Source organism: Gambusia affinis, linkage group LG13 (assembly GCF_019740435.1).
Source record: "Gambusia affinis linkage group LG13, SWU_Gaff_1.0, whole genome shotgun sequence".
Taxonomy (NCBI): Eukaryota; Metazoa; Chordata; class Actinopteri; order Cyprinodontiformes; family Poeciliidae; genus Gambusia; species Gambusia affinis.
The window spans coordinates 1999521-2014434 of record NC_057880.1 but is presented as its reverse complement, the minus strand read 5'-3'; the positions used below and the strand labels follow the sequence as shown (position 1 = coordinate 2014434).

The following is a 14914-nucleotide window of genomic DNA, read 5'->3' as shown; positions in this document are numbered from 1 at the left end:
GTTCAGACATGTCCAAGTGCTGGCCATCTTGTCCGTTCGCTGTTATTTTATTTATTTATTTATTTTTTTGTTTCAAATATATCCCTCTGCCACAAAACAAAAAAACATATCAACAAAGCAGTCATTTATTCCAATTGATAAATCATATCTAAAGCATGGGGTCACATAAAGGGATCAGAAGCAAAAATAATGAAAGGATGCTGTAATATGAAGTGTTCAGAAAATGATTAAATCTAGGATTTGAGAATTTTTAAGACAATTTATCTATATTGTTTATGAAAATCATAACTACCAAGATAAATAAGCTGATATGCAATGGTTTAAGCATCATCACAGGTGCTAAATAGTTTATTTGTGGTCACAACCAACATTACAGCATCTTACTAAAAAGAGAAATGGATGGAAGATTCTTCCCTTCATTATACTTAAACTATGAATGGTTGTACATGAAGTAACAAATTTCCCCTACATACATACATATATATATATATATATATATATATATATATATATATATATATATATATATATATATATATATATATATATATATATATATATATATATATATAGTGTTTCCAGCATGTGGCAGCTGCCAGGCTCTGCAGACCAGAGGGGTCAAAGGGCCAGGGAGAGCATGAAAAGAAGTAATGAAGCCAAGCACAAGGCGGTTCTGCTGACAGCTCCACCTGCTGCTCAATGAGGCATTAAGCAGAAAATAGCAGGCTTTTTCTACCCCAAGTGCTGCTCTGTTGAGCTCTTTATTGCACGTGATAATAAAACAGCCAGAAATATGTTTCAAACAAATGAGACTAAGGTAAATGGGTTCATTGATATGCTTAGTACATAGACTATTTAAAATGTTAGATTTTTTTTATTTTATTTGAATGAACACCACATATTTCTTGATGGTTAATCACTTAAAAAATGTAACAGAGCTGCAAATTGTGGAGATAAAATCCCATTCCAAAATCTCCACAGGATTGGATTATAAGGATCCTGGAGAATGAAGTCTCATTTCAGTGTTGAGGCAGAGCAGAACTACCGTACATACACAGGGATACATTCACTACATGGCATATTCAATAAATAAGAAGCAAATGTATGTCTTTTTACCAAGTGGGCATTCCTTTTTTTTCACCCCCTCCAGCAGATCTTTTGTGGGCTCTAGTGTCCCTTATATGACAGTAGGCTGACAGGAAGGGGGGAAGACACGCGGCAAATGTCAGTTGGGTCTGGGAATTGAACCCTTGACAGCCATGTTGAGGACTCAAGGCCTCCAAATGTGGGTTGCGCTAACCCCTACGCCACCACAGCACGCCCCAAGTGGACATTCCTATTGTTTTCACCACATCTTAGTTTTGTTTAAAGCTACATTTCTATCACCATTAGAAACGGACTAAAAAGAAACAATTTAACAAAAATACTCATTTAAAAATTCTAACTTAATATCTATAAAAGTCCATTTAGGTTTAGTTTTGCATACTGCAATAAACCAATTTCTTTATTTGTTGAGTTCTAAAAACCAACACTGGCTTGGTTGAATAAAAGCTTTCCTCATTTCAGCTTTGCTCTCACTCAGTGCATGTTGTTGACGTAACTTCTGGGTTAATCACACACAATTTTCTGGGTCAGACTGTCACAGCATCACCATCCTTATAAAGTATTCACACCCTCTAAAAAGATATTGCTTTCTTACTGTAACACTACAGTACACATAGTTAATAATTCTTTTAAGATATGAACTATAAACAGCAACATGTTTTTTTCTTTTAAAGGGGCATTATTTAAAAGAAATAAATAATGGCACTATATGCCTGTCTAGGCATATAGTGTTATTTTATAGTACAGTCAAGTAACTGTGTTACTTTCAGATGTTTAAAAAAATGCTAAATATATCAAATATGACTTAAAAGAAATCATACTTTGTAATCTAATGCCTTGAAATTGGGCCTCTGTCTTTTTAAGAAGCTCCTGCTCTTTCTGAAACTCCACATTCAGAAAGTCATTGTTAGATGGCTCTTCTATTAACTCTTTAGCAACGTTTTTCCAGGTGTTCCATTGAGAAGTATCTACTATAATGAGCTCAGCAGATGTACAGTTCCACCAGGTGTTTGCTAATTTCTGCTGGCTAGTCTGAAGGAGCTGAGTGGGAGAATCAAGGGAGGGTAGGGTGGAGGGGAGCTGCTCCTCACAGAGGAGCCCCACCTCCAGCAGAGGAGCTGCAGAACCTGCAGCTCTGAGGAGACAAAGTCCACTCAAGCATTATTTGGCACAGCTGAATGGTTGCCATGAAGAATAAAAAAATTTCTCAAACATGCATGAAAGAATCCAGGCAACAATACAGGTATGTTTTGGATGAGGGAATAATATAACATGATGTAAAGATAAAAAAAAGAAAAAAAAAACTTGATACTGTCCCTTTAATTTCAATTCTTGAGAACTCTTGTATGTGTACTCGCTTATAGAAATACAATAGTACACATATGACAGTGTGGCGAGTACAAGTACTCAGATAATTGTTTACCAGTTCTCAAATATTTGTCAGAACTGGTACACATAGTTCATGTTCTGGAGGCTAGTGAAATTGCCAAGTTAACCCTTTTCCTTCAGACAAAAAGAAGCTTCATCTAACCGATAGACTATAAAAGTGTTTAATGTAATGATGCACAAGTATCAGGTGCTGGCAAAATAAAAGTTTAACTGTTACACTGGCTTACCTTCATTGTTGCTCATCAATACTCACCAAAATATGGAAACAAACTTAACATCTCCCTAAAACTACTCGGATAGTTTATGAAATGCTGTAGTTGCTGCATTTCCTTTAAAACTTCCCACATTCAAACTCCATAAAACAATGAGCTTCAGTCTTGGTCCAAATGAATTTTATTCTGAACATTGAAAGACAAATACATACATCATCTTCTACAGTGATAATTAACAACAGGCTTGTTGTTATCGCTCCTCATATATTAACTCTCAGGTAACAGCAGTATTATTCACAACCTGGAAGGTAGACGGTAAGAACGGGCTCAAACTGGACTGGGTTAGTTTCAGTACGGAGTGAAGGGAAGAGAAAGAGAGGGAACAAATCGTCGTTACTGGTTTTGTCTGCCACAAACACCAACATTCGTTCACATTTTTCAACATACTTAAGCTGCTGATTAGACAGTGGCTGGTCACTAAGCTGTTTTGTCATTTATTATTCAGAATATTATTGTAACTGTGGCTTTAAATTAAAAGCACTAGTCAGATTTACTAGTCAGGCAAAGTAACTAGCTAACTAAGTATCTACAACTTCACTGTTGTCAGTTGCCCCACCAGCTAATGTAGCTGCCATTTTGAATACTCAAGAGCATTAAACTTGGATAAGATAAAATTCTAATTGTTTTAAACTCAGACACCATGTTAGTGATATGCTAAAAGTGAATTGGTTTAATTAAAATGAAGCATTTTTTTGTATAAGGCCAAGAAGTGTTAGCATGTTCATGTAAAGGCACGAGCACTGTGTAGTACTTTCTTTTCTTTTTCTTTTTTTTCTTTTAACAGGCCCATCTTCCACAAATTACAAGCTTTGATCTGAAACAATGGAAGAATTGGTTAAAATAAATCAGACATTACAGAATTTATTAGCTTTTGTTCTGCCCATTTCACACAGGCTACATGTAGCTCTTCAGAAAACCAAATTCCTTGCTAAGTAAGTTGCAGCTCAGTTTTCTAAGATTTATTCTTGATAACTGTTTGGCCAAAGTTATTATTTTGTAAGATGAACTTAAAAACCCCTGAAAAATCTAACCAAATATATAACTGGCATGTAGCTCTTTACCATTCCTCACCACACGTCAGACAGAAATTACACATAGCCATGTTTTTGATCACTGAAACCATACTTTAAAAGTTTAAGCTTACAGAAATTTTTACAGCAACTTATCAACAAATTTTGTCTTGCTATAATACATCTCAGTGATGTAGCACAGTTGGAAATACCCAAACAATAATTTGGTGATAGAATGGGTGAAGCAGACTTTTGTCATAAATATAAGCAAACAAAGATCAACTGTGGGGTTCCTCAAGGCTCCGTTCTTGGACCACTTTTTAGTTCATATCCATCTGATTCCCCACGTTTAGTTTTTCTATATCTGTGCTTCAATAGATGCCACTCACAGTATCTCAGCATTGTTACTGTATGACTTTGATACTTGGGCAACATGTTTTTCCATGTTTCTGTGGTATTTAATTAGGTACTTTTAGTGGGACATTTTCTAAACATGTCAATATTTGAAATGAATTCAATGGGCTGCTACCCCTGTGACCCGACCCCGGATGAGCAGATGAAGATGGATGGATGGTCAATTGATTACTTTGCTTGCTTAACTAATTGATCGCTTTGATTAAAGGAGTCTATAATCTTGTTTTGTTTAGAATGTACTTTTACTGTTGCTGCATTAAAATGAACAACTTGATATGTATTAAATGTGTGCAAACAGAAACATAGTGCCAAACATGAACAGTTGTTTTTTTTTAACTTCACAAATCTTAACTTTGTCACTCCAACAGTAGAAGCTTACTGCTGGAATGCTGGTTAATATTTTATCTGGTTGGTGTTTATTTTGGTGATACATTTTTCCACTGTCTTGCTGTTAAAGTGGGTCTTTTAAAATATTTCAAAGAAAACCACTGATGATTCTGAGCATTGGGCACCACAACGTCATCTTTTCAATAAGTTAGTGCAACCCTGGAGTTATACTAACAGACCCTAACCCTATCCTATAGAGATATCAGCAGAGGTATAAATACTGAGGTGAAACAGATCTGACTGAATGTTTTATCCTCCAGGCAAACTTTCTGACTGACTACTCAAAATGGCTGCTGGGTGACATATCAACTTGGATCATTTTCTGCTGAAAAATTGGGAACAGTGTCTGTTTTCAAAGTGCTAGGAGTGCTGATGTATATTAAAATGGTTTCTGTATTGAAGCTTCTGTAGGGTTAAGGACTGGAACTGGGAATATGTTTGATGGAGCTTCTTTAAAAAGCCCTGAACCACAGGGACCTCCATTTTGTTTATTTTCTTCCCCCTCTCCCTGCATAGTAATGACAACCGTGACAGCTTAACACTGCAGCAACATGTCAGAGCTGAGATGCGCAACAGAAAATAAAAGTTAAGACATTCTTTTTCACAGTACCTTGATTGAAATCAGCTTTTGTACCAGTTCACTGCATTGACTGTAACTCCGACACATTGACATGTCTGTAAGTCGGTCATTTACATTGAATACCTATCATATACTTGCTTAAAATCTGTTATTTTGTTTTCTTTTGCAGCTTATTAGCGTGGTTTTCAATACACCTGTACATATTAAGCACTTTCTGGGAAAATGTGGCAAGTGTTCAGTTGAGGTTAAAAACCAAACTGTCAAGATCCCTTTTTAAGTTCTATAGCTCTTTGCTGAAAGCTTTGAAAAATTGATTAAGAGTTTGAGAAGCTGTTCAGTGCCTTTAAATGTCACCTACCTGACTTGAACTTTTCTAGTCATACACACCCGATCTTGCACACACTCAGTCACACACAGCGGTTACGTTTGGAGGGACATAAAAAAAAGGAGGGATTGTCACTGGAGTTTCTCTAAGACTGTCTGGATAAAAGCAGAAGAGGCGGAAACAGCAACAACCCGTCTGAGTCCGGAGTTGGACCCCACAGAACTGGGACCGGAGCAGGCTGGGATTAACTGGACCAGAAAGGGGGCACTGGGATTTTCATTATTTTGCTGGTACTATGTATTCACAGCAAAAAAAACAAAAAAAATCTCATTAATATTAAGGAAAAAGACTTAAAAAGAGCTGCTATTTCTTGCTGAAAAGTTACTTAGAAATTAGTTTAGTCTTATTTCGATATCTGCATTAGAAAGCAGAACAAAAATACTATAGTTTGTGTTTTTGCAGAGTTCTAAGTTAACATAGGCAACCTCACTTCCTGCTTTCTGTTAAATATTTGCAATTTGTGTCAATCCCAGATATGTAGCTGAGGTTTTCTTATTGTTTGAAAATGTTCTCCATCTGATCCCTAGTAAGCCCTCTTATTGGTAATTTCTCCCAAATAATGGGAAAAAAAAGGAAAATAAAATAAAACTGACATGGCATTTAAGGTTGTTGTTAAAGAGGATGATATTTAGTTACTTAATGTTCCTGACTTTACCCGGGGTTTTCTTACAGAGCAAATCCTGCTGTTAACATATTAATCTCCCTAAACATTAACAGCCAGAACACACAATGAGTAACCCCAGCCCGTTCCAGGCCTCTGGTCCAGTTTATTCCAGTCCAGCTGCTCTGTCCCCTTTTCCGTTTCTCTGAGTTCATTCCTGGGCCAGTCCCATCTGGTCCAACCTGCCGCTCGTTTCACGGCTCTTCAAACAGCTGCAGGTCCAGCCTAACGACAATCTCCCCAGTAGGAACCTCATGAAGCAGCAGCCTCTTCGTGATTGGTCCTTTGGAGCCCTGGTCCTTCTTTATCTCGGCCAATCGGATCTCAGTCCTGCCGAGGAAGTCTGCGGAGACAAGACGTGGTCAGTCAAGGGGCGTTTTGTCCCTCTGTGTGGGACAAAGAGTAACGCTGCGTGCTTTAGAATCGTGGACTGAATGCGTCACACACCGTCAGGTGAGAACTGGTCTCGTTCAAACACAGTGATGCAGAGGACGTCCTGTTCAAGGTCCTTAATAAAAAACTGACAATTGGAATTCCACTTGGGATTCAAAGTGTCCTGCAAACAAAGAAAACAACTCAGATGAACTTTGAATTCACATTCTCTAAAACCCACACTGGTTGGTTAGGCAGGGCAGTAACTCCGTATCCTCTGAGGTGTTTAATGAACACATTCAATTCAAATTCAAACAAAAAAACACTTTATTGATCCCAAAGACAAATTAAATAATATTACAGGGACCCTGGGGACTATATTTAACAGTATGTGTATTGATGGATTCTATTCCATTATATCTATGCATGTATTGCATACACACTTTTTTCACCACTGCTCAGAGTAAAAAATAAACATTTAAAGGATTTGAATACTGAGAATCTTAATCGACATGAAGCTGAATTATAAATATAACCTCTTAAGGGTAAAACATTATTTTAGGAGTCTAAAATCTATGGCCCTGTCACAGACAATAAAACATATATAATACAAAAGCAGAATTGTTTTTCAGTTGACAAATATGCACCACTTTCACAACTCCAATAGAAAATAGTGAAATTGGTTCATATAAAACGTGGATATGAATAGAAACACTTCAAACATTCCTGAGTGATTTACTTTGTTCATTATTAATGTTAAAACATCAACATTAATAAACCAAGTTTTAACCATGTTATAAAATGGATTGTTTTTACTTTCACATTTTTAGAGTTGCTTATGATTAGAAGTGAGTTGGACACAACATATTTGATTTGTAGTTGTTTGATGATTTGACAAAATGTAATATTTATTACTCATTTCATAATTGTTTTTACTATGTAAAAACACAATGTAAACAATGGAAGAAAATGCTTACAGTCACTCCTCTCCTACCTGTACTGTCTTTGTGATATGGCACTGAGAGCCCATGGTGACTTCACAGTAAGGGTTGCTTTTACCTTGAAACACAGACAATGTTGCTGCTGATTATTGTGCATAAAACCAGTTGAGAGAAGCTACTGATTAGCTTCATTAGATTATCATATTAAATCATGATGCTTTGAATAAAAAAAACAATACCACAGATTTATTTGTCAAAAGGTTGACCTTCAACGGCCTCTTTACGTACCATGGGTGCGACAGGGTTTGAGCTCGATGCCCTCCACGATGTTAACCATCAGCCTGCCGATCCCGGTCGCCCTCTGAGAACGGACTGAGACGAGGAGTGGACAGGTCAGCCGTCAGCCGGAGGGGTTTTAATGAAACCACAGAAATCAGCCTGAGAGAGCCCAGCTTACCTAAATACGCTTTCTCCCTCTTCTTCTTCTCCGTCTCAATGAAAAGCTCTGAGGCAGCCTTAATTTTCTGAACCCACGCCGTCCTGTAAGGAGATGAACACAAAGGCAAAAAGTTGGATTATTTAATTTAAGGAATACGCTCTCAGTTGGCTTTCCAATGATATTATAACTTTTCTTATATTTGCATTTGTCATTGTGGTTTTGTTTTCTCTCTTTTTGTAACTTGTGTTATCTCTATGCTTCTCCTCTCCTTTCTTTTTAATCCTTTACCCCACTTTTCTCCATTTCTTTTCTCTCTTTCTTCTTTGTCTCTGTGTACATTACATCTGAAATAAACCCAAAATAAGTCTCTAAAAAAGTAAGAAGAGCATCATGGGAGACCTGTAACACTCCAGTCAATGTGATGGGCCTCACCTCGACACTCACACAATTCTGAGTGTCAAACTGCAGGACAGGACACGTAAAAGAAATAAAATAATGGTAATAATCATGAAGAAATAAGATGATGAACGGATGACCAGCTTATAAAAACAAACATCTGAAGCTCTCGTCTGGGTTGAGTGTTTTCTGTTACCGTTCGTTGATGCTTTCAGCTCGGAGGGTGTAAACTCGGTCTATGTGTGAGATGTGAAACAGAGGCTCATCCCCTGATGGATCTGTTGGCAGCTTTACTAACACTTCGTTCAGAAAGATCGGCTGAAAGAAACAAGAAGATCCAGTTGGAAATGAGGGTGGGGGATAAATGCTACATATTGTTGCATTTATCTTGATAAATTCCTTATCATGATAAGACTTTAATTTATCGGTGTCACATATTCCAGTTAATAATCTTTAAAAACCACTGAAACTGTCCATATTATCGAGATTGATAGTTTTACTATTTTCTCCATTTTTTTTGTTCAATCAGAGCAGCAGTATACATCAATACATTTGAAAATATGATTAAATATGGTTACTATGTGCAGTTTAGTCAAACAAATCACACTTCATTACATGACGGATGTCCTAAAGAAGTGCATTACAAATAAAATGGGGAAGTTTTTTTAGTTTTTGTTTGTAGGGCTGATTACTGAGTCATGCAGTCACAGAGCTAACAAAGAAGTAATAGTTCTTATAGTCACTATTCATGTTATCACAACAGTACCAGTAAATATTGTGATCAATTTTAAGTCCATATCACACATCAATGAGGGTTTCCCCTCTGTTGAAAACTACACTCGTGTTTTCTTACACTAATAGGGTAAAGTTCATTAAAGTTGAAGAAAAAAAGAAGGTAAGATTTTTATTTTCTTCTGTTAAATGAGAGCACAGGTATGTTTGGCAGTCTTCTCACCGTTTTGTACATGCGGTACTGCAGGTGGGTCTTCGAGGAGAAGACTTTGTCAGAACCTGAGGAGCCCAGAGGTTTGGTGACCTGTTTGAGGAAGGGAAAAAAAGTTTACATTTGTGGAAGTGTGTCATGAATCCAGAAACATACTGCAACAGACGAGGAGCTGCAGACGTTTTCAGTTAACTGTCAAAACAGACGTACACAAATTTCCATTTTTGAGGATGTTAATCATTTCCAATATACATTTTTTTAAATCTGGTGGAATGGCGCCATCTACAGCTTAGACCTCAAGAGCTGTAGGAGCATGTACATTTTTTTAAATAATCAATTTTCTGGAGACATAATTCAGCTGAGCCACAGGTTCTTACAGGAAGACTGACCTGTGTGAGCAGCAGGAAGTCGTTGAACAGGAAGCCGTAGAGCTCCTTGCTGCTCTTCGCTTTGAACAGCTTCCCGCTGTGGAGGAACTTCCTGGGTCCCAGACAGTTGGTGACCGAGTTGAACACCAGTTGCTAAAAAGAACAGAGAAGTTTATTTGAAATAAACAAATTAAATGATCATACAAGTGTTAATGTGATGGTGTTAAAAGTTTTGCTCTACAAAGTCTCTGGTACTTTTTATTCTATTCAAAAACATCACAAAATTGAAAGTATACTTCAAAAAGTTTTACACCACATACATATTAACAGTAAATGGATCTCAGTGCTGCTTCAGACACAGTGAGAAATAAGATTTTGATTGAATGGAGAAAGTACATTGTGATAAACTGGGTCACACCAGGCAGGAATACTTTGTCATTCAGAAATAATTAAGGACAAAAGATTAATGCTTTCATCTTGGTCAATTGACAAAAATAATTGCTTTATTATTACTTTGTACCTGCATGTTTGCAGGACACCCAAAAACCCACAATGAACAACAAACTCATTTCTAAAACAATCTGACAGGATGCTGGGAAAGACGACCGTTGTGTTCAGGTTGTGCTGAAAGGAGTCAGCCTATCAGAGAAGCTGTTCAGGCCTGAAACAGCATCTCCATGGCGAACATGTAGCAAATGACCTCAACACTAATGCCAGCGTCCACAGTCCACGTTTCGAAATAAATAATTTTTCTAATAAATGATTCATTTAAGCAAACTAAGATCATATGTGGGACGCCTCAAGGTTCTTTTCTCACACCAGTTTTTATTGGATATATAATTCTGTCCCCTCCATCACATTATTACATTTCTTCCCATATATATTCTGATGACAGTATATGTTGTGGCTGCCTAAAGTTGTGTATATGTGTATCTTTAAATTTTCTCTGTATAATATGTCAATAAAGCCATTCAGAAAAGCTTGCCTTGTCTTGAGTGTTTCACCTCTTATTAATCTTAAAAAAGCGGTTGTGGTTGATACTGCACCTCTGACAGGCCCTCACACTGAACGTGAGCCTGAATCCACTCCAGCCGGTCAGAGTTCTCCTTCTCTCTGACGCCTTCATTCACCTGAGAACACACAACAACACACACTCAACACACACTCAACTCGTCATGCACATCCAAGTACATTTTCTATCAAGATTAACTTTGCTTACAATCATGTTCGAGTAAAAAAACTAAAAACCTTGAAAGCATGAAACAGTTAAATCACAACTGGAGTTACAAGTAGTTTTTTTAAGAACAATAGCCAATTTGATACATTTACAGTATGATTTTAATTTTTTTTACTTTTGTGATTTAATGGTTAAATCACAAGATGTTGATGTAACTTTCAATATTTTGATAACTACGTTCTTGCAATGCACTTAAACTCTCATGAATAAAACACTCATTTAGATGCTGCCATTCACTGTAGCACTATTTTACACAATCTTCACACAACTGGATCATTTACGGTAAGTATCTTAGTGACAGACATTGGGACACATAAGGGTGTGTATCAGTACCGGTGCTGGTCAGAACCTTAATATGGATAGAATTGGATTTTTTAAATGCTTTTAAATCTCTGGTTAGGATGCTGGTCTCTATTTCACTCTGTTCAGGCTGGTGATTTCTTGATTAGCCACTTTATGAATCATTGATATTGGGTATTCTGTATTAACGTTGTCACTTTTTGTCAACTTTTGTCTGCCTTGTGTTTACTTTCCAGACACTTTTATCTTTTACACATATAAAACTATTGCGAACTACAGCCTGATCATAGTTCAAAAGCATATATGTCCAAAAATTAATGATAGATCCAGTCATAACTGATTTTCCGGTCCACTGCAGGCGGCTGCCTCAGTGTGCGTTTCCAGTTTTCACCTGTGAGCAGAGCTCCTCTGCTTTCTCCAGCGCTGCTTTCAGATGGCTGTGGTCTGGATGAGACTCTGGAGTGTTTTCTAAGGTCTGCAATCAGAAACGGTTCAAAACAATTCAGACTCGGATTAAAAGGCGGAAACAAATCGTCTCTGCAAATCCGGAATTTTCACGAGAATTTTATGTGCTCTAATGGTACAAACGTTTTTGATGATGAGAGGGTAGCGTGTGACTCTCTGCATTGGCTTGAGAAGGAAACTGGACAGAGGCATCCCTTTGCACCTGGGATCCATGGCTAACCTCTGATGGAAACACAAAACATCAGAATTCATTGTTTTAGATGCAATTTCCCCCACAAAAATGTTTTTAATACAATTTTGAAGACTTTTGAAGTTATTTCATGTTTAAAGGGGCAGTGCTGTGTTTTCCAGGCTCACAGTGACATTTTATAGGACAATCAAGTAACTATGTGAACTTCAGTTGTTAAAAATTGCTATGTACATCAAATATAACTTAAAAGAAATCGAAATCCTTGAAATCTTTGTGAAACTCCGCCTTCAGGAAGTGATCAGAGTTCTTACCTTGAGGAAGTCTTTGATCTCAGGATTGTCATCTGTCTTCTGTTGAATCAGTGTGGCCCCGTTCAGCTGACATGAACAGAACCTGCAAAAAAACAAGATGGCTGCTCCACTACAAGAAGCAGGACAAAAACTCCTACGGACGGAAAGCGATCCACTTCCTAACCTGATGTACGGCTGCATGTGAGGCAGCTGGTTGGTCAGGATGTCGCCGATCATCTTCACAGGCATCCGATCGCCCGACATCTTCTTCCTCACCCTGAGAGCCCTGCAAGGAAACCCCGAGTCAGCACATCTGTAGAAACTACAAGAGGCGTTTATCTAGACTTTTGTTTAATAGTGTTTATTACAGATTCTTTTTCCCTCACTTCAGAAGTTTGATGTTGCACATGATGAGCTCCTTCCAGTTCACAAAGATCATGGCCACTTCCTTCTCCGTCAGCAGCTCACACTCCAGCAGAGGCTTATGGAAGATCTACACCAACAGAGATGAAGTGACGTTTAGTGCAAGGCAGATTTCAAAGAGAGCAAACTGTTTTATGGCGTTTGATATCAATTTACAGCAAATGTCTGAACACTGATTCATGCTGAATATTAAATGTTTGCAGCGTTTCTCAAAATTCTGACTTTCTAATATTAAATTAGAGCATTTCTAACAGCTGTCCAAATGGAAATTATTGAGCTCATTTTAATTGATCAAGTAATGAATTAATTTATTGTTTACTGAGCTCGGCTTTCAGTTTGCTACGGTTGAAGACGATGTTTTCTCAAACTGCATACGGCTGTTCTAAATAAATATTTCTGAGCAGAATTCAGTGTGATGTTTAACAAAATGAGTTTTGTTTTGTTTTTCTCTGAAGAGTTTTTGTGGCACTAGTGACTCGTATTTTTGTGACAGTAGGCAGACAGGAAGGAGGGTGAGGAGAAGACATGCAGCGAAGGTCACCGGGACCGGGAGTTGAACCCACGACGTCCACATCGAGGACTCAGGCCTCCAAATGTGGGGCGTGCTAACACCCTGCGCCACCACAGCACACCCCAACAAAATGAATTATAAGATCAGATATTTTGTTCATGCAAGAATTTAAATTCTTCTGACTTACAGCAATTTTAACCTGATAATGTGAGTGAAAACAACAGAATTGTGTTCTTGTTTAACATCTAGGCAGTTTTCTTGCATAATGTGAAATAATTCTTTGATTTAAATTGCAGTATTAAATTATAGCAACCCACTGTTGAAGATGGATGAGCTGTTAGTACTCATCTCTTGTTAAATTAACTTGAGGAACTTTAGTCTCTGAGTTTAATCTTCAAGAACATTATTTTTCAAGTTAGAGTATGAGAATTATTTATTGTACTGCATAAAAGTGAAGTAGAAGGAAAATCATATGTCTACATTTATATTCACCCCCTCAACTCTTAGTCCCCTAAATAAAATCTGGAGCAACAGATTTGGAAATGACCTAATTAAACAGATTCTTGGTGTAATTTAATCTTTTTTAGCCTACGCAAAATTTATGGTGAAAAAAAAAAAAAAACACACTTGAACACTACTTATCATAATGTTGAAAATGTTCCAAAATTACATTTAAAAAAAAAATAATCGTCTTATTCTTGATTTCTCAGCTAAAATAGAGCAACACATGGTCAACAGCATTAGAGGTAAAACGAGGCATTTTCAGAGCCACATTTCTTAAATGGGAAAAAATATTGGAGACAATATCAGAACTGTCCCAAATGAAAAGAAAAACTTAATAGTGAGCTGATCTTGTTAATAACATAGAAAAAAACCCCACAGTGTCGTTGCAGGTGACCTCTAGGTGTGGCCTGATGAACCCTCATGGTTACCTCGGTGACGAGCTGCAGATCGTTGACGTAGTTCTCCTCTGTGACGATCAGCTCGTGGATGTAGCCCTGTCTCTTCCTCTCCATCGGACTCAGCATGTCCAGCAGGTGGAGGTCGGCGCACCCTGAAGGTCAAATATCACCGAAGAAAAAAAAACAACAACACACCACCGTCACCCTGGCTTTTCTCAGCAGGAACGGCGCTACATCCACTAAACATAAAAAAAAAAAAAAGAAAACCATTTTAGTTCATACATACCTGGAGTGGCATCTCAGTCAAATGTGACACTGTCAATATGAAGCTCTGTTCACTACGTTTACTACAGTGGAGTTTTGTTCTGCGATAAGGACGGCCTGCACTCATGTGTGTGTGTGTGTGTGTGTGTGTGTGCGTGTGTGTGTGTGTGTGTGTGTGGGACAGTGGATGACTTATTGTTGAAGGGAGCTGCTGCGCTGATTCAGCCAGATGAGAAGTCACAGAATGAGCTGTGCTTCAGACAACAGGCTGAACCGATGAGAAAACTACATGGACACAAACAGCTTTAACACAAAAAAAGAAAGATGGTTTTGTTTAGACCATCTCCTTACAAACAGCTGGTGCAACTTTTTCCATAAAACCTTATTGCTGAGATGGAAATATTGAATATTATTAGCTGGGAACTAGGTTTATTAGAAACCAAAAGCAAAAAGTCAGAAATGGTTCATAATTATCACAAGTCATACCACTATTGCAAAATTCACAGATATCATGACATAGATGTTTTCCTAATATTGTGCAGTTCTAGTCAAGAGTTTTAAGGTTATTGTCAAAACAACAGAGGAAACATGAGAAAAGGAATAAATTTAATTAGTTTTGTTTGCTTTAATAATGATTTCCCCATTGACTTTACTAAGAAGGGTTCAAACCA

General features: G+C 37.5%; 1 protein-coding gene across 3 annotated transcripts in view; it reads right to left on the bottom strand.

Moving 5' to 3' along the window:
* Positions 1-2868: 2868 nt before the first annotated feature.
* The window catches only part of itsn1 (intersectin 1 (SH3 domain protein)), a 55728-nt gene continuing 43682 nt past the window's right edge, over positions 2869-14914 (bottom strand). For all 3 annotated transcript variants that reach the window (XM_044136664.1, XM_044136660.1, XM_044136661.1), the window contains 15 exons: positions 14010-14131; positions 12530-12636; positions 12328-12429; positions 12165-12246; positions 11787-11885; positions 11590-11673; positions 10708-10791; positions 9683-9814; positions 9306-9386; positions 8547-8668; positions 7973-8055; positions 7804-7887; positions 7569-7633; positions 6650-6758; positions 2869-6545 (listed from right to left, as the gene is read on the bottom strand). In XM_044136664.1, the coding sequence (XP_043992599.1) occupies positions 6397-6545; positions 6650-6758; positions 7569-7633; positions 7804-7887; positions 7973-8055; positions 8547-8668; positions 9306-9386; positions 9683-9814; positions 10708-10791; positions 11590-11673; positions 11787-11885; positions 12165-12246; positions 12328-12429; positions 12530-12636; positions 14010-14131 (1505 nt within the window). In that variant the 3' untranslated portion in view covers positions 2869-6396. The remainder of the gene's footprint in view (positions 6546-6649; positions 6759-7568; positions 7634-7803; positions 7888-7972; positions 8056-8546; positions 8669-9305; positions 9387-9682; positions 9815-10707; positions 10792-11589; positions 11674-11786; positions 11886-12164; positions 12247-12327; positions 12430-12529; positions 12637-14009; positions 14132-14914) is intronic.